This window comes from Schistocerca piceifrons, chromosome 3, assembly GCF_021461385.2.
Source record: "Schistocerca piceifrons isolate TAMUIC-IGC-003096 chromosome 3, iqSchPice1.1, whole genome shotgun sequence".
Taxonomy (NCBI): domain Eukaryota; kingdom Metazoa; phylum Arthropoda; class Insecta; order Orthoptera; family Acrididae; genus Schistocerca; species Schistocerca piceifrons.
In genome coordinates this window covers 913739888-913760523 of record NC_060140.1, presented here as the reverse complement: position 1 = coordinate 913760523, position 20636 = coordinate 913739888, and the positions used below count along the sequence as shown (strand labels likewise).

Genomic DNA, 20636 nt, shown 5'->3' with positions numbered 1-20636 from the left:
ACATGTTGTGCAATCCGAGTGTCCCGAGATGAAGATTTAAAGTTTATGTTAATAATAATTACCTGCAGACCTATCTAGGTTAGAATGATGTTTAAAGAACTTTGTTGTTAATGAATATATAGGTAAATAATATAGGTCTGACAAAGTTGGAAGATAATGTTGAAATTGGTTTAGTAATGAAGTTTAATTATTTGAGGCAGATAAAATGGTAATTAAATGAGCAAGAAATAAGCTAAAATGAGTAGTAACTCATCTATTGGAAATCTTGAGTGCTTAATGAATCCTATAATCAATATTTTCAATACAGTGATCATAACAGTTTCACGGTCTCCCCCCCCCCCCTTTTTTTCTTTTCTATTCATTTGAATTCTGAAGTGAACTGAACTGATTTGACCAGCAAAGTTAAAGTCAATATAAAACCTAAATTTATCATTGTTTTACCCTTTTCAAAATTGACATTGTATGTGTGTTTCGAAAGTGCTATTTCTAGGGTAACCGATGCCCGAATTTAATCAGATCAATAGACAGTACTAAGTTTGTAGTAAACATTATAGTCTAATGTTGTGTATTTATGGCTTGTCCATATTAGTACAGAAAGTGAAATTATTAGTTCAGTAGATTTTCTGGTTCTAAAATTTACCATATTATGCAATGTTATTACGTGTTGTTTTGTATGAACGTACATCAACTTGTACAGGGAAGAAACTCAGTTAATGCCCAATTAGGCTGGCGACCGTATTATTAACAATTTGGTAGCATCTGCTGTGTTGTTTCTTGTCCGTCCTAACGTGTGGTTGCACTCCGGAATTGCTTGACGTATCATTGTTATTACTGAATGGGTGTACGTCTGATTTTGCCTCCATTCAGGTACACGCAGTCAACATATATACCAAAATCCTTTCTTATAAGGTGAAGCCCGTCAACCTACTATAGTACAGGCTTTAAAAAGTATCGTGCGCCCGAGCGTAGTGCTACAACATGGCCCATCTTCACACAGCTCGCGATATCGAGGACTGTCTTTGTGAGCAAGAGCAAGAAATTTCACACCTCTCCTGGCCGCCACAATTCATTATTGTTGAGCCTCTGTGGTTTACTTTGTCGAGGAGAGTGTGTGATCGCTATCGATCTCCATCATCGTTACCTGAAATTCACCCTATCTAGCAGAACCAGTGGTTAGGGAAATAACCGACAACATAAGTCAGGATGGTCGGATGTGTACTGGAAACGCTGTCCTCTAGAGCACTGGACCACTGAGCTACCATTGAACTACCTTCATTCGCACTGCAAAAGAAAACTTTTGATTTTCATTCTGAGACGCTTATTACGGCGGTTATCGTACCTTTGTCTCACTGATAGCACCGTTTTGATTTGTAACTGTATATTAAGATACCCTCAGACTTCAAGAAGAACATAATAATTCCAACTCCAAGAGAAACAGGTGCTGACAGACGTGAAAATTACCGAACTATCAGTTTAATAAGTCACAGCTGCAAAATAATGACGCCAATTCTTTACAGACTAATGGAAAAACTGGTAGAAGCCGAAATCGGGGAAGATCAGTTTGTATTCCGTAGAAATACTGGAACACCTGAGGCAATACTAACCCTACGACTTGTCTTAGAAGATAGATTAAGGAAAGGTAAATACGTTTCTAGCATTTGTAGAATTAGAGAAAGTTTTTGACAATGTTGACTGGAATACTCTCTTTCAAATTTTGAAGGTGGCATGGGTAAAATACAGCGATCGAAAGGCTATTTCCAATTTGTACAGAAACCAGATCACAGTTATAAGAGTCTAGGGGCATGACATAAAGCAGTTGTTGGGAAAGGAGTGAGACAGGGTTGCAGAAATGAGACACTTAAAGTAGTAAATGATTATTGCTATTAGGGGAGCAAAATAACTGATGATGGACGAAGTACAGAGGATATAAAATGTAGATTGGCAATGGCAAGGAGAAATTTGTTAGCATCGAGTATAGATTTAAGCGTCAGAAAGTCTTTTCTCAAAGTATTTGTATGGAGTGTAGCCATGTATGGAAGTGAAACATTGACTATAAATAACTGCAACAAGAAGAGAATAGAAACTTTCGAAATGTGGTGCTACAGAAGAATGCCGAAGATTAGATAAGTAGGTCACGCAACTAATGAGGAGGTATTGAACAGAATGGGGAGAAGATGAATTTGTGGCGCAACTTGACTAGAAGAATGGATCGGCTGATAGGACATGTTCTGAGGCTTCAAGGGACCACCGGTTTAGTATTGGAGGCTGTGGAGGTAAAAATCGTAGAGGGAGACCAAGAGACGAATACACTCAGCAGATTCAGAAGGATGTAGGTTGCAGTAGGTAGTGGGAGATGAAGAATCTTGCACAGGGTAGAGCTGCATGGAGAGCTGCATCAAGCCGGTCTCTGGACTGAACATAACAACAACAATAACAGGAGAAACAACATTAAGATCGTTTATTTCGTGCAGGAATTTCACTTACATGGTACATTTAGTAATTTATTCTCAATTGGCACTTACTCACTTTAGCTGTAGTATCTGACGATTAATTTATGGTAAAATGTGATGCGTAACGAATTAAAACACGTACAAGTGCCATGTAAACGAGAAGTGTAAAACAATTGTACAGAATTTACGTAGCTGGTGTACAGAATTTTATTTATTCATTGCAAACTATATTCTAGGAATATAAAAATTTCAACTTCCTTCAACCTCATAAAAGTTCGCTTCTCACTTTTTTCTTTCTGGAACTGTACTGGAGCTAGTTCTGATTTTTTGTCTTGCATTAGAGACTTCTGGTTAGTCTTACAGATCCAAAGAAAATCTTCCTTGTTTGAGGTTCATACAATAATATACTATCATGCGATTGCCTAGTAAATAAACCATCAATTACAAGTTAGTGATGATTTCAAACAAATACGGAAAAATAGGTAACTGAAACCCCATTGTCAAATAATAAAACTGTTTTATTTGATACACTATGGTCAAAAGTTATGAATATGTAATACATTGATCCTCACAGTTTTTGTACTTTTTATCGATGAGACAATAGACTAGGTTATCAGCTAGCAGCAAGAGCTGTCAGCTAGCAGCAAATAGCTTCAGGAACAGGAACCAGGTCACCAGCGACGTCGATCTTGTTTGGTGCTGAGCTGCCTGGTGCTGCAGTCGGTTGGAAGACAAGGTGGGCGGGTGAGATGCCAACAGCCGGCACACTAGTAGCTGGCATGATTAAAGGAAAACCATGCTGGGGGCTCTTCATGGCAGCTACAAGAGGAGAGTACAAGGAGGGGACGCCGACGTTCGAAGGTAAGCAGCGGAACGTTGTACCAAGCGGAAAACATACGTAACCTGTGCTGATTGGAAGACTGTTAGGTACAGTGTAAAAGGGGAAGTGGGAATTCTGGACAGAACTGCATGGGTAAGAAGTGCTTGGAAAGACAGGTAGGTTACTGGCTGGGAAGTTGACGTGCAGTATGGATTCGGGCGAGGCAGGCATGTGGCTGTCGACTATGTGAGTCGTACTGGTGGTAGCAGAGTCCCTAGGGGTGGGTGGCGTTTGGGAGACGGGGACTGGGGAGGACGTCTGAGAGTCAACAGGGATGGGAGGTACACTGACTGTTTTGAGGTCAGCCATGTTGGGCACTTTGGGTTTTTCTTGTGGAGGCACTTCTGGATCAACTGGAACACCGGGATCATTTGGTCTGCTGGCAGCGACTTTGTCCTCCAAGGCTCCAACTCTGGAGGTCTTTGCCTTTGTCACGCATGGCTTCGGTGTGGTCTTAACGTCGAGGATGTCAGGCCTGGCCGTAACAGCTGCACAAACTGCGAGCAGGATCGTCTGAAAAAGAATAATATGTGTTTTTTTCTACTTGATCGATTGTGTTAAGAAAACCTTACTAACGGTAACTCAATTCATTATAGACATATCCATCCACCCACCCACACACCTACCCACCCACCCACCCACACACACACACATACAGACACACACACACACACACACACACATTCACACACACGCGCACACACACATTCACACACACGCGCACACACACTAATAAATTCTTGCTCTGTTGAAACTAGGAACAGATATTGAAATAAGGTACTAAAACTTTTTACTGACCCCTTTAACACCTAGGAAAGTAAACACAGGTACTTGTCATCTAATTTACCTACGTCATCTGTTTTGGTTAAATTAAAAGCACAATAATCCAGAAGAATGTATACAATATTGTGCTTTTCATTTGTAATTACGTTCTTCTACCAATAAAAGACAGAAGAATCAGTTAACGTACTTCATTTGATGTTATTACTATGATGGTTCTTGTCTTCTTAAAGAACTTAAGCTGGTAGAATGGGCATCGTAACTGGAATATAACTTACTCAAATTGATAACGTGGTGTTCCGTTTATTAGATATAACGGTTAGTCTTGATACAGTCGCTTCCAATGATTATATTGTGTATTTACAGCCCACTTATACTGTTGACTGATTTAGACATAAACTATTTTACATTTTTATAACTACATACAGAAGGAATCTTGTGAGATGTTCCTCTACATTCGGAACATATGAAAGCAATATTACTCGTACACTGTCGATGATGTTACTCGACAGCATCACAGCAGTGAAAGTACGAGTAAACTGCACTGTCTGTTGACCGAATTTAATCAATAGAAAATGAGGAGACTAAGATTATGACCTAATGATGACAGTTGTTGTATCTTTGGGAAATCTAGTAGGAGAGAGTACTATAGAAGGATACATTTTACTGTACATGTCCTGGTGTCAAAATGCTAAATCCGAAGAAAACGTGGACACCTTCATTATCTTCGTCTTGTTGAGCACGGATATTTCATAAGGAAATGTTCATATTCGTATCGCTTCACTAAATAATTATGAGCATGAGAGAAATTTGAATTACACCGTTACTTGATGTATTGGGTTGAACATGATTTCGTAGCGATTTTCCATAAGTTTCATAAACAGATCAGATACACGTAGCATTGACGTATTCCACCAGTAATATGGCCCAATGCAACTCCTGTACAGTATTTTTTGTCAGAGTAGTGCGATGCGGGAGGGTGTTACCGTGGAGTAACTTCACACACTCGTTGTTCTTGGACAGCGTCTGCAATAAGTCTCACTTGTTGACACCGAATGTCAGCAGTGGTGGTTACGCATCGGGGGAAGCAATTCGTAGTACATCACACCGTCACTGTTTCCTAGATCATAACTTTACCTTTTAGTGTATGCGCCCAGGTTCTTGTACGGTGATTGTCTGCTTAGTTTTGACTCGGGCTTTCCTTTCTTTTCCTTATGTTAGCATAAATAAACTATTTGTTGTCACTAATAAGATACCGGACAGGAATTGTCGGTTTTTTTCACTAGCCAGTTGATGATGACCAACAGAGATCCACATATGGCCATCTGTTGTTTTTTGTTGTTTTGGTCTGAGGCAAGCGGTAGCCAACACCTGGTTTTTGAACCTTCCCCGTTGCAGGGAAATGTCGTACCGTGGTGGAATGATCATGGTTTGTGGGATTGTTGTCAAGTATACAGACGGGAACCACTGTGGATTAATACGTCTAAACGATGTTCATCAAACCCCGAAGGTCTTCCTGAATGTGGAGACTCGTCAATGTCAAAGTGATCATCATTAAAACGAGAAAATCATTTTTTGGCGTTCTCTGTTCAATGGCATTATCCCCATACACAGCGCAAATATTTGTGGCTACTTCCGCAGCTGCCACCACTCAATATTACTCAAACATGAGAATACGTCAGAAATGTTCTAATTTCTCTATTTGGCACTCCAATTTCTAGCGTCCACAGCCCCACTCATTGTCTCAAAATGGCAAAATGACAATATTTAAACTGGAAAAGCAACAGTGAACCACAAATAAAATACTACAATCAATAAATAAACCCATAGCAACCGAAATACTGACGCGCGAAACAAAAACGCAACGAATATGCACCACCCTAATGAAACTGGCAATGTGAATGATTGATGTACCAATATCCGAAGGAATCGGTTATACAGCCGAAGTTCAAATTTTCCTTCTAAATGAAGGCACTCACCAGGGTCTTCATGTCTGCAGACGGAGAATACCGACGCTGCTGTGTGCCGCTGATCTGACGGCTTAAATAGTCGCGGAGGAGGATGACCTGCTGCCGTGTTCATTATCTCTCAACCTCTGGTGTCTCTGTTTATCACGCTCACAGTCATATCTCAGCCCTCAGCAGTTTTGCACTTGCGCTGACAGTAAGCTACGTTACTCCACGTTCGTATCACAGGTATCTCCACGTGTAAGTGATAGGCACCTGCCTACAGACGTTTCATACACATGTTTACTTTTTCAAGTAATTCTTTCTATCTCATTCTCTCTCATCTCTCTGGTTCTCGACTGCTTTGAGAAACATAAGGAGTAGACAGAGAAAGTCATTTGTGTTTCTTCGTAGATCATAATCCTTCCTTATTTTTTTCCCCATTTGTACACAAATGCCGCTCACTTGTTTCATAGGGTAGTATTTCCCGTCTTACCATTCGTGTTGTTGCACAACAGAGCAACTAACGTGACATAAGCTACAGAACTCGTTTCCAGGATAAATGTACGGAATCCCACCTCCATACATCTTCATGTAGATTTTCCGTGTTTCCCTAACTGGCTTCAACCTAACAATATTTAATTCCCTTGAAAAAATATCCCTATGTCTTCTTTCCCATATTCCGCTTTAGCTTTGACAATGAAATCGTTATCTCGTTTACTAGATGCTTAAATCGTAGTGTTGAAGATTTTTGCGTTTTTGACTACTTTATAGTAGTATAGTGGGCTCTATCCAGGCCACTGATAAGATCTTTTAATAAATCAAAATGTTTATCGATGACTGGTAAGCACTTCCATAATAAGAGATCGCCCATATTCCGCCAGAACATGGTAGTAAAGCGCATACGGTCTGCCTCAGGGCCTTTGAGTGAATATTAGAGAGACAATTATCGCGCTGTTATTAATAATGGTTCGCACTGATGTCTTGCTGTTAAAACGTCCAGTGCTAGCTTGTAACTGGTAGACGCGGTTGGTCTAATGTTTATTCAATGCAGCTGTTTAAATATTAAGAATAAAAATAGCTATGTTATGATGAAAATATTACATAATCGAAAATCCTCTATTGTCTGTTGAGCTGCAGGCGATGTCGTGCTGGTAGCAAGGGCACTCGCGTCGGTTATCTGCTACCACAGCCTATCAACAGCAGATATTTGCAAATTTGTGGTATGTTCCTATTGGACCAAACTGCTGACGCCATCAGTTCCTAAGATTACACACTGCTTAACCTAACTTAAACTAACTTATGCTAAGGACGACACACCCATGCCCGAGGGAGGACTCGAACCTCCGACGGGGGGAGCCGCATGGACCGTGACAAGTCGCCATAGAACACGTGGCTACCCCGCGCGGTACCTAAGTGATAAAATTGCTGTTAAATTAAAATGGAATAATGATGGAATGTGGTCATGAGTTGAGCCTAGATTTTCAACCAGTATCAAATCGTAAAACATGCATACGTTCATGCGATATTAAACCATCAAACATGCACGAAGCAATAAAAATATGTGTTATCAAAATTCAGTTCAGTATTTTTTTATTTTATTTTTTATTTTTCTTTATTTTTTGTTGTCTTGTAAATGACTACACAACGACCGGCTGCTCCAAACTTTCTTCACTTATACTCATGCCTTTGTGATACAGAATGTTTTTGTTCATACTGTAATGGTACTTGAATTAGGTAACCATTACGGCAGCTCACCTGAACCTCTCGATGCCAGCAATATTCTACTGTGTTTCTGTAAAGTAATTGACATACCTCTGAGAAAACATTCAGATTTGATTTCATTTATGTAGAGGTACTTTGATACATCGATATGTTTATATTGCAATGACATTATTCTTATGTGGATTCTTTCTTTTGTCATTATGATCTTTGACGTACTTGTAACTCTGGTTTCTAGGCGCGTAAGCGATTATTAGTTAGTTAGAGTCGGACCTTGAAAAAGTCAAGTCTTGGACGTCATGTTGGAAAGACGCATATTGTAGTTAGATTATAAAATGTGAACTTTAACAGTGAGGAAGATGTTTTCAAGTATGTTTTGTATTGTGAAGTGATCCTTTGTGTGTTACGTGATATTGCAGCAAAAGTAATAAAAAATAAGTGTAACTTAAATTCGGAGTGCCGATTACTTTTTTTACATCACCATTGTTCTGCAAAAGTGTAATCTTCAAGAATGGTTTGTGAAGCGCATCTACAAAACTTTTGAACATCGCAGAATAAAAACCTAGGTCTCTTTGCATCCGAGCTTGGAATCATCACCACCTAGATTTTCGACGATTGAGCCATGATTTTACAACGAGACCAGCGTGGGAAACACGAAAAGATGAGTGCCTAGTTTATTCATTATTACATGAAATGACTTTATTAACTGTGCTCTAATGACACCTGCCACACAATAACTTTGTTGTTGCCCGAAAATGTAGTATTTAGCAGCGTGAGCAACACCACAATCATTATTAAATTTTGACCTTTGTTGTGGTATGGTTGTTGGAATACGAAATGACCTTTTTTTTTTTACTTCAAGAGAGGTGACAGTGTGTAGTTCACTGAAGAAATGTCGGACAAAGACGGATTGAAAGTGTTTTACAAGTTCGACAGTATGCATTTTTTTAACAAATTCATAAAATCAAAATCTGGATTTACACAGATAACTTGGTTCGTCTTATCTTTTCCTGCAACTCTCACTTCTCCATAAGGTGACTACAATGGTATTTCAACCCTTTCAATAATGTTCAGAGATTCCAAGAGTTACCTGTGGCTTCCAGCTTCATTATTGTTGCAAGAAATGGACCCAAATTTGATTTGTTGTAAATCTGGTCGTGCTTCATATGAATTTTCTATCACGCTACTTCTATATCTTTAACGCAAGCTGGGTTAGTGGCTTCTGAAGTGTCTACGACTCAAAACGGAGTAAAAAAAGTTTGGCAGCAGAATTTAAGGATTCTCAATACTACAAAGCAAACAGTTGTTAACTTCAACAAATTTTGCCGGAATTTACTATCTCTTTCCGGCCTAATTTCATCAGAATTATCATAGCAAAAGATGGCAGCACTTAAGTAGGTAACTCTTCATGTTGCACTCAAGAATAACTTCAGTAGGAGGAAAAGCCGGCGTATGACTTTCTGTCAGAATTATCAACCCTTTTTATTTTGGGCGTCCACTTATTTTGTTTGCGTACAGTATCAGGGTGTTCAAATTGTCATATTTTAGATTAACTGCTTTAGCTGCACGATGTAGCGCATGTGTTAAACATGTAACACGATTTAGGTCAGGATAAAAGTTTTGAATTGCATTTTCGGCCTTTGTCATGTGCGGATTAAAAAAAAATCTATTGTTAACTGGTACAATTATACCACCAAAACTGCCTGTGCATCACATAGGACACTGGGTCATGGCAGGTCAACTATCCCTGATGCAACAATTGAACAGTTTCGGCACTCTTACTTTCGTAGTCCAGGTACATCAAAGAGATTTTCCAGGTTGGAACTGAATACGCCTAGTGTTACAATATGGAAGATAGTAGAGATACGCCTGCCACTAAAACCCTCAAACTAGATCTGTTACAAGGTTAACAAAATATACACTGAGTATTTCATAATAAAAGTCTGTTCAGTGGCGAAGACACCTTTCATATCGGCGGTAAAGTGGATCAGTATAATGTTCGGACGGCTCATGAGCCGAAACCACATCTTGTAATCGAATGTGTACGGCTCTCGCATAAGGTAGGGACATTTGTCGTGTTCCAAAAGGTAGCCACAATGAATATTCGTAAACAAAACATGAAGGTATACTACATTCAGTGTTGTATCAAATATGTCTGTAAGTTATTTGCCTTTTTCACAACTGAAGGTTGCTTTTTTATAACTAATTTATAAGCACCTGTGCACTGATTTTTATCAACGTCTGCCGAACCGTGGGCACTTGCGTTCACTATAACGTTTACAGGCAAAACAAAATTGGCAAAATTAGATATATTCTGCACTTTTGGCAAAATTCCTACGAAAAAAACGTTAATAAAAGATGCTAGCATGCAAGTTGCTGCAATATGTGCGTTGAGGCTAGAAAAACCATATCATTTGCAGTATAAACGTAATACAGTTATATCGATGAAATGTTTGAAATGTGCAATTAGTCTCCAAATGGCGGAAAAGCTCATGCATTCATGTAACACACATCTGCATGGAAATCCAGGCCCTAGTCATGAGTTTGAACTGTATTTTATGTTGTTGTACAGTAAATACTTCTCGAAACATATGTCAATGTTTCTTTCAAGCCATTGCATTCCTAACAACAACCCAATATTGCACACCTATGTGTCTATTTGATTTGTTGTTTTTCTTATACAGTGGGTGTGGCAGTCTTGTTCAGACGATGACAGCAGCAACGTTCTTACCTTCGCAGGTACCGTCTTCAATTTTATGCGTCTTTTTACAATGATCTTTTCTGTCGATGTCTCATGTGTTATATCGATACATCCAAACATGTTTCAAATGGCTCTAAGCACTATGGGACTTAACATCTGAGGGCATCTGTCCCCTACGTAAAACCAACTAAGGACATCATACACATTCATGCCTGAGGCAGGATTCGAACCTGCGACCGTAGCAGGCGCGTGGTTCCGGACTGAAGGGCCTAGAACCGCTCGGCCACCGCGGCCGGCTCGATACATCCCCTGGGCACAAGCCTTTTATGGACAATTTTGTACTTTTGAAAATTGAAATATACTTTGAAAGAACCACAGTCCGGTCGAAGGTCAGAATTTGTCTTTACGTAATAGAAAGACTTACTTATTGACAATTCTGGTACGTGAACAGACAATGAAGTTTTGTAATTGTATCTGTGTATTTATTCCACAAAAAGTATGGAACGTTACAATTACTTCATTAAAAAAAAGCATGAAACATTGATATCACTGTTGTATCAATTTTAAGATATATCTTCCACTCTTTCTTCTACCACCCTCTCCCCCTCCCTCTCCCTCCCACCCCTTCTCTTTCTCTCTCTCTTTGTACGTGTGTGTCTTCGTTTCTTTTTGGAGAGGGAGGGAGGGGTCATTAATCCTCCAAATGGTTTGATGCGGTCCACTACTCCCTCCCCGGTGCCAGTCCCTTCATCTTAGAACAGCAGCTACACATAACGACCTTTGTTGGATGTATTCCAGTGTCTGTCTTGCTTTACAGTTTTTAACCACTGTAGCTCCCCCTAGTACCGTGGAAGATATTCCTTGTTGTCTTAACATGCGTCCTATCATCCTTTCCTTTTATCTTGGCCCATTTTCTACGTGTTTCTTCCCTCGCCGATTGCGCAGGAAATCGTCTTATACCTGACCTCATTAAGCCATTTAATTATCATAATCTCCTGTAGCATCACATCAGAAACGCTTCTATCTCTTCTTTTCTAGCTTTCTAACGCACATTACTTATTATGATACAATGTTTTGCTCCAAAGGGACAGTCTCAGTAATGTCTTCCTCACAGTAAGATCTATGTTTGATGCCAGTAAATTTCTTTTGTGCAAGGGTGCCTTATTTGCCTGCACTAGTCCCTTTCTATGTCTCACTTGGTTCGTTCATCGGGTGTTATTTTGTTCTCAAGGTAGCAGAAATAATTTCGTCTACCTCACACATGCACGTAATCAAAATTACTAACTTTTGCTTACCATTATTCAAAGAAAGTTCTGCACATCATAAACGATATGGATTTACAAATTTACCACATAATTATATGAATTAGATCCTTAAACTGAGGTTTGAGATAAGAAGCTAATGCCTGAAAATGAATGTTTTTGTTGCCATATACTGATTGAACAATACGTGTGAGACGCGTGTTTATAAAGTGCTTGCGTTTAAATAAAGGCTGCTTTGATGCGGTTGGCACAATCTTGAAAGTCGGTAAACAATCGTCTGTGATGTCCACTGTGGAATCTACTAATGTTTACATTTGAAGGCCGAGCAATGTTTACAGCTCATGACAGATTTTTCAAGTTGGATCATTATGGTGTTGGTGAAAGGAACGTGGAACGAGTTGGATGTTCATCTCCCCCAGTGAACATCTAAGCTCAAGAAAATTGATTACAAGACATTCGAAACAGTTTCAATATGTTTATAGTATAGAGATAGTAGCAAGATGAATGGAAGGGTGAAGTGTGAAGAGACTGTTATCATCATTCTGTTAATAATTTTCATAATATTGTTCGAAGAGGAAGTATCATGTATGTGTGCGAAGTGTGAAGATAAAATAAAATTATAAAAGTGTATTACGTGATTATTGAAGTTCGTTCGCTAAAGCTGGAAACACTACCATGGGTCTGAAGCCATGGAAGATTTTATTCAATCTGTGCAAATTAATAGTTTGATTCTTGAGTGCATTATTGTCACAAAAGACTTGTGTTCTGTGAGTGCTACAAGCCTTATTCTGCCCAGCAATCTCTTTCGTGTGGTTTAAGACTTTTTAATTTGCGTCAGGCATTTATTTATTTGGGGCGTGATAGATCAGCTAGTTATATTTTCCAAAATGGCTACCGAGGGGCGTCATTTGCAGTGACAACGATCGTGTAGTACAGCGGTAGAGCAGCGGAGATGCAGCTATGTACTTTCCTACGCAGCCTCTAGTGATGGTAACCAGGTAAGAAGATTATATCGCTGGGAACAGGAACAAAACAATATCACATTGAGTGTGGACTAACTACTAGAGTCAGTATTTGTAAAGATATTACAGTTAACCCACCAAGTGTTAAGTTATGAGGGATACTGTATTGATTGTATTTTCCCGGAAATGTTTTAAGGTAGTCAGTCAGTTTTCAAGGGAAACCAGTTACAGAAAAATATTGTAACTATATTGAGCCGAAAGACAGATGAAATTCAGTCAGAACTATGTATGAACATTACTTAGAAGAATTTTGGAAGTGAGTATTTGAATAGCACTGTTTAACGACAAATACTAATTGGCAAATTTTACTACAATGCAATCTAGCAAACAGATTAAAAAAACAAATTGAATTAACATCAGATTCCTTTATGTAAGTTAACTCATACACAGTCACTTCATTAGTTTATCTGTTCATACCGTTCTAATGTCAATGTTTCCTTATGATTATGGTTCAAATGGTTCAAATGGCACTGAGCACTATGGGACTTAACATCTATGGTCATCAGTTGCCTAGAACTTAGAACTACTTAAACCTAATTAACCTAAGGACAGCACACAACACCCAGCCATCGCGAGGCAGAGAAAATCCCTGACCCCGCCGGGAATTGAACCCGGGAACCCGGGCGTGGGAAGCGAGAACGCTACCGCACGACCACGAGATGCGGGCGATTATGGTTCACTGTAAGCTATTCAGCGTTCTCGGAAGCTGTTTGATGTATGAATGAGTGTAAGAATGTGTTTGTCTACGCAGTTTAAGGACAGCGTATTGAGGAAATAATGTGTTTCGAGCCTAACAGCTTATTAAAGAGAAGAAAGCGAAAAGTTTCAGTGATAGCAGCGAAGACTAGCAATTTTTAGATATATTTAGTAGAAGATTAAGCTATTATAGCGATTGTAACATCAAGTCGCAAAGGAAACAGCTTTTCCCCGTTTCATGATTTCTGAAAATGTGTGGTATGGTAAGACACATAATCAGCTGATTTGACCTATTGTGTGAAGATATCGTCTTACTGGGGCCAGTTGATCGGAGACTTTTCTTGACAATGAGACTGCATCAATACTGGGAGACGTTTCTTGGGCCGTAAGGATAACCAGCCTCAAAGACTAAATGACATCGAATGCACGAATGGCTCCCAGCTCAATGACCTTCTTGATTTTATAATGGATGAAGTAAATCTCTGTTTATCTAAACATATACCCTAACGCGACAGAAGCCATGGGACACCTCCTAATTTCGTGCTGGACTTCCTTTAGCCTGGCGTAGAGCAGCAACAAGACGTGAGATGGACTCAACAAGTCTTTGGCTGTCCCCTGTAGAAGTATTGAACCGTGCTGCCTCTATAGCTGGGCACGGTTGCGAAAGCGTTGCTGCCATAGCCCGTTAACCCCAAAGTTCGCCACACTATACGAGGTGCATTCAAGTTCTAAGGCCTGCGATTTTTTTTTCTAATTAACTACTCACCCGAATTCGATGAAACTGACGTTACTTCTCGACGTAATCGCCCTGCAGACGTACACATTTTTCACAACGCTGACGCCATGATTCCATGGCAGCGGCGAAGGCTTCTTTAGGAGTCTGTTTTGACCACTGGAAAGTCGCTGAGGCAATAGCAGCACGGCTGGTGAATGTGCGGCCTCGGAGAGTGTCTTTCATTGTTGGAAAAAGCCAAAAGTCACTAGGAGCCAGGTCAGGTGAGTAGGGAGCATGAGGAATCACTTCAAAGTTGTTATCACGAAGAAACTGTTGCGTAAGGTTAGCTCGATGTGCGGGTGCGTTGTCTTGGTGAAACAGCACACGCGCAGCCCTTCCCGGACGTTTTTGTTGCAGTGCAGGAAGGAATTTGTTATTCAAAACATTTTTGCAGGATGCACCTGTTACCGTAGTTCCCTTTGGAACGCAATGGGTAAGGCTTACGCCCTCGCTGTCCCAGAACATGGACACCATCATTTTTTCAGCAGTGGCGGTTACCCGAATTTTTTTGGTGGCGGTGAATCTGTGTGCTTCCATTGAGCTCACTGGCGCTTTGTTTCTGGATTTAAAAAAGGCATCCACGTCTCATCCATTGTCACAACCGACGAAAAGAAAGTCCCATTCATGCTGTCGTTGCGCGTCAACATTGCTTGGCAACATGCCACACGGGCAGCCATGTGGTCGTCTCTCAGTATTCGTAGCATCCACCTGGATGACACTTTTCGCATTTTCAGGTCGTCATGCAGGATTGTGTGCACAGAAACCACAGAAATGCCAACTCTGGAGGCAATCTGTTCAACAGTCATTCGGCGATCCCCCAAAACAATACTCTCCACTTTCTCGATCATGTCGTCAGACCGGCTTGTGCTAGCCCGAGGTTGTTTCGGTTTGTTGTCACATGATGTTCTGCCTTCATTAAACTGTCGCACCCACGAACGCACTTTTGACAAATCCGTAACTCCATCACCACATGTTTCCTTCAACTGTCGATGAATTTCAATTGGTTTCACACCACGCAAATTCTGAAAACAAATGATTGCACGCTGTTCAAGTAAGGAAAACGTCGCCATTTTAAGTATTTAAAACAGTTCTCATTCTCGCCCCTGGGGATAATATTCCATCTGCCGTACGGTGCTGCCATCTCTGGGACGTATTGACAATGAACGTGGCCTCATTTTAAAACAATGCGCATGTTTCTATCTCTTTCCAGTCCAGAGGAAAAAAATCGGAGGCCTTAGAACTTGAATGCACCTCGTACTTACGGATACGTTCGTCTATGTCCCTTATCGATTCCTGCAGTTATTTCATGCAGTGTTGATTGTTGACTAGAACTGACAACTCTACACATACACCGTTGCTCTTGGTCTTTAGCCGGCCGCTGTGGTCGAGCGGTTCTAGGCACTTCAGTCCGGAACCACGCGGCTACACCCGTCGCCCTTTCGAATCGTGCCTTGGGCATGGATGTGTGTGATGTCCTTAGGTTAGTTAGGTTTACGTAGTTCTAAGTCTAGGGGACTGATGACCTCAGCAGTTAAGTCCCATGGTGTTCAGAGCCATTTCAACCATTTGTAGTGGGTTTTGAATTTCAAACGATCTGTAAGATTTTTCATCTTGATTTCCCACACTTCCGTTCAAGCCAGCGCAGGCACAAACGAGGATGAATGCCGAACCTACTTGCCACCACGTGTGTAGAAGAAATTATTGGCCGACTTGTGATCTCTGGCCATGCGCTAGTGTTTGCACTCATTGTATTGGAGTTTGGTAATAAAAACGTGAGGTATATTATGCGTATAGTGAATCTGCCTTCGGTCTATTTCTCGTTTGAGCAGAACAATAACTAAACATCGCAGTTACTTTTCGTATAGTGTTGCAACCATTGAATCCCTGTTCACGCCGATTCTCAGCGGGAACGTAGAGTGTGTAGCAGGGTTGTTCCGTTATTTAACGCTGTCTATATACTTCAGTTATAAGATAATTTTATAGTTAATCATCGGGAGAAATTAGATTCGTAAGCCGGCCAAATTACTTGTGCAGGTTTTGTGGTTCGATAGCGATCACGTGCCAGGCAATCGCGATACAATTTTCGTTATTATCATTTGAGAGTTCAAGTTGTATACAGGTGTATGAGAATATTGTAACTTTCTCCTTCTTTCTTACCTGATGTTTGTTTTACGCCGTTATCTTCATCCAGTTATAGCAGTTTAAGTAGTTTAGCATTCTGAAGTGTTGTTCAGATTCAGCCTTACGGGAAACTTGACCACGTATTTGATCGTCTGCCTTTTCCCTGACCCGGAGTATTAAAAACATTAACGCACGTTGCACAGCTATTATCTGGTAATTTCACAATATATTAATGTAAATGAGGCAGTTGCGTATGCGTGATCTGAGTATAAACTTTCGCACTTTCCCTCTACCACTCTTAAGGTTGTAACTATTTTCCTGTTCCGGTAAGCAGAATTTTTCTGTGGCACGTTTACCACAGGTCGAGGGTACAAGTCGTGGAGTGAGTGTACGGACAGATTCCCTTGTGTAAAATATCATTAACTGATCACCTCAAATAATTTCGTGGCTATTTATAGAAAGCTGCATTGCTGCTGCGTACTCCACCCACTGGAAGAAGCTGTTTTTATTCTAATTAAGGTAAAGTATTCTCTTAGAGAGATGTTGCGTATATTCTCAGAAAGTTCGTCCATAAATAAAAGACACCACCCATGAAGATTATAAACGGACATATACTGCTAACAGGGGTTATCGTAGTCATGCGTCAATATCGTGGACAAAATGAGATTTTCACTCTGCAGAGTACGCTAATATGAAACTTCCTGGCAGATTAAAACTGTGTGCCGGACCGAGTCTCGAACTCGGGAGCTTTGCCTTTCGCGGGCAAGTGCTCTACCAACTTTTTTAAAAAAATCTTATTTTGTTCTATATTGTTCGTTGAATTGGTTCTTGCCGGACGTCCGATGACACACGCTCTGGTTGTTCGTTGGTCCGTTCACTCAGTTTTTTTATTACAGAGGGTAACCAAGCCCTCTGACAGAACACGCTGATCTACCGTGCCGGCGGCCAACTGAGCTTCCCAAGAACCATTCACGACCCCTCCCCACAGCTTTAATTCTGCCGGTACCTCGTCTCTTACCTGGTTCTGCAACGTTCGCAGAAGAGCTTCTGTGCAGTTTGGAAGGTGGACGGGTCGTAAGTCGTGCCTGGGTAGCTCAGTTGGTAGAGCACTTGCCCGCGAAAGGCAAAGGTCTCGAGTTCGATTGTTGGTCCGGCACACAGTTTTAATCTGCCAGGAAGTTTCATGTCAATACCGTACTACAAAATGCCGTTGTCCCATTGACTGTGATGTCAACCAGTTGAGTTCGATGTACCACCATCCTTCCCACCTACCACAATGACGAATACCAAGCGCGCACAAGACACGCATTGATAGAAGCCCAAGGTGTGCCCCACACGAATTGTTCAATCATAAGTCCTCTCGTACTAGCGTGGCTTGCCATATTTTAACATGTGTTTTCATGTTGCTCCACCGAAACTCAGTCTCCATAATGTCACTATGATGTTATGTTTTTTTCATATACGCGAATGCCAGAATTAAAGAAGCTTGTTCTGATTTATTGCTTAGCGGAGATGGTTCTTGTTATCACAAGTGTATGTAAGATTATGAGAAAATTCTAGCAGAGTTGTGTTAAATATATCATGCTTGGAGGCAAGTGAAGGCTTGATTAAAGTTTTAAACATGGCTGCGTAGTCAGCGACCGTTTACAAATTAAAGCAATTACTGCCCTCGGTTACAAATTTTAAGTCTTTTGACCAGGTTTTGACACTTCTAAGAGTGTCTTCATCAGAAATAAAATATTCAAATGGATCTACAACATGAGTACAAAATTATGCGAAATTATTTTATGTAAAAGTGTAAATACTGAATAACAGTACAAGAAAGAAACTGTACATGTCACGTGTAAGATAAATATCAAGCGATAAGGCTTTCGTCACAAAAATTTTAGAAAGAATACATGTAAGGCGAGCCACTATGGGCTGCTCATACATATAAAGATACAGGCGCCTGTTGCTACCTGTGGCTTTATATGTATAACCAGCCCATAGCGGCTCGTCTTACATGTATTCTTTTTAAAATTGTTGTGACTAAAGTCTTATCGCTTGATATTTATCTTATACGTGACATATAAGTACTGTTTCTTTCTTGTACTGTTAGTGAGTACCAACACTCTTATATAAAAAAATTTCCCATAGTTTTGTACTCACATTGTACGCCAATTTGAATATTTTATTTCTGATGAAGACACTCTTAGAAGTGTCGAAACCTGGTGAAAAGACTGAAATTTTATGACGTAGGGTATTAATTGCTTTAACTTTGAAGGCTTGATTGTCTGTCGGCAACGGAAACTGTTTATTACGTTATGACAAAGTGGATATCTGCACGGAATGAAGATAGTTTAATATGTTTAAACCTATGTATTTTAGTAATATGCTCACGAGAACAGTGCTAGAATATTTTTCATTTCTCCTTTTATGAATTTAATTTATTTGGCGTTTTTCTGCTCTTCTGCATAACAGCTGACACAATCTATACATACTACGGTTAACACAGAGAGAAAATAAAAACTCACTCCCGCAACGTAATATAGAGCAATCTACCTGGCAGTGTGAGCAGGGGACTGAGAGTGGTGCGCGATTGAGTTACAGGACAGGCCAACCTTCTTACGTTGCTGAACTGAAGTCCACCGGCAAATACTCGCCTTGTTAACCTTATGTCATCTTAAACTGTTATGCATATGATAATACGCTGTGCTCCTTTACGTGAAAAAAGATTAACCTTTGGATTAAAACAACAATATACGTTGGAGATGTTGTTACTCTATCAAATTAAGGAAAAGCTAATCTGGTGAAATCGTATTATGTTGTTGAGGCCCTGTGTCCTCCAGTATGGTTGGTGGACAGTAGCTACAACAAATATGCAAAGCTACAAGCAGCACTTACAATAAAACATTCTAATCTAAAAGCCGTACATTCAACTAAATACCTAGGTATTGCGATTATGAACAACTTAAATTGGAAGGAACACATGGAAAGCGTTGTGGGTAAGGCTAACTAAAGACTGCGTTTTATTGGCAGGACACTTAGAAAATGTAACAGATCTACTAAGGAGATTCCCTACACTACGCTTGTCCATCCTCTTTTAGAATACTGCTGGGCGGTGTGGGATCCTTACTAGATAGGACTGACGGAGTACATCGCAAATGTTCAAAGCAGGGCAGCACGTTTTGTATTATCTCGAAATATGGTAGAGATTGTCACCGAAATGATACAGGATTTGGGCTGGACATTATTAAAACAAAAGCGTTTTTCGTTGCGATGGAGTCTTCTCACGAAATTCCAATCACCAACTTTCTCCTTCGAATGCGAAAATAGTTTGTTGACACCGACCTACATAGCGAGGAACGATCACCACGATAAAATCACAGCTCGTACGGAAAGATATAGGTGTTCTTCCTTTCTGCGCGCTATACGAGATTGGAATAACAGAGAATTGTGAAGGCGGTTCGATGAACCCTCTGCCAGGCACTTAAAAGTGATTTGTAGTGTGTCCATGTAGATGTAGATTTAGATCAGGATTCAGGAAGCTTGCGCGACAATACATTAATTCTCGTGGGAAGGTACTTCCACCTTTACGGAAATACCTACTCGATAATATTTGGACTTGATTTACATAAAACGATCACATAAAAAAGTTTGTTATGCAGGTGGGTTTGGACTGCAGTATGACGCAGGTCCTGCCTCAACCAACAGCCGATGCGTTTTCTTCCACAGAACGTCTGTCACACCTGCCATCAATTTCTGGAGTACTTAGCCGTCAGACAACCCACTTTGTTAATGTTTTCCCTTACAATAATGCAATCTCCTGCACCGGTTTTTCCAGCGAAGAACTGCTTGACATAATTTTTCCTTCATGCTGACTCTCAGAGAAAACGGAAATTCTTGATAGGAAATTTATCCTTTCCTGGTCTTCAACGCTGTGGGACAGGTCGATTTGCTTGTTGCCAAAGGGTGATTGTCCCTGGAAACTATGTCTAACTTCTACTTCTACCCATCGTATTGTTGCGTTAGCCCTCCAGAAAACTTTCAGTCACCGCGTTCAAAACGCTCGCCATTGTGATTTGCTGTTCTCGGGCGCTTAACCACTCCACCACATGGCTAGGGATGCCCTCGAGCATCACTTGGTACATCGAATTCGGATTCCAGCGATTAATCAAAACTGAAATATCTCGTGAACCATAGTTTGCACCATCGATTTAATAATGTGATTCCAGACTTTACGGAAACGAAAATGGGTGAGGTTAGTGAGATTATATATAACTGCCACGTCCCATTCTATTA

At 40.4% G+C, this 20636-nt stretch overlaps 1 protein-coding gene across 1 annotated transcript in view; it reads right to left on the bottom strand.

Annotated features, from left to right (window-relative positions):
- LOC124789201 (flocculation protein FLO11-like) overlaps window positions 1–20636 on the bottom strand; it is a 162506-nt gene that overhangs the window by 19413 nt on the left and 122457 nt on the right. Inside the window, exon 6 of the mRNA XM_047256495.1 lies at window positions 3622–3843. Coding sequence (XP_047112451.1) covers window positions 3622–3843 — 222 coding nt within the window. The remainder of the gene's footprint in view (window positions 1–3621; window positions 3844–20636) is intronic.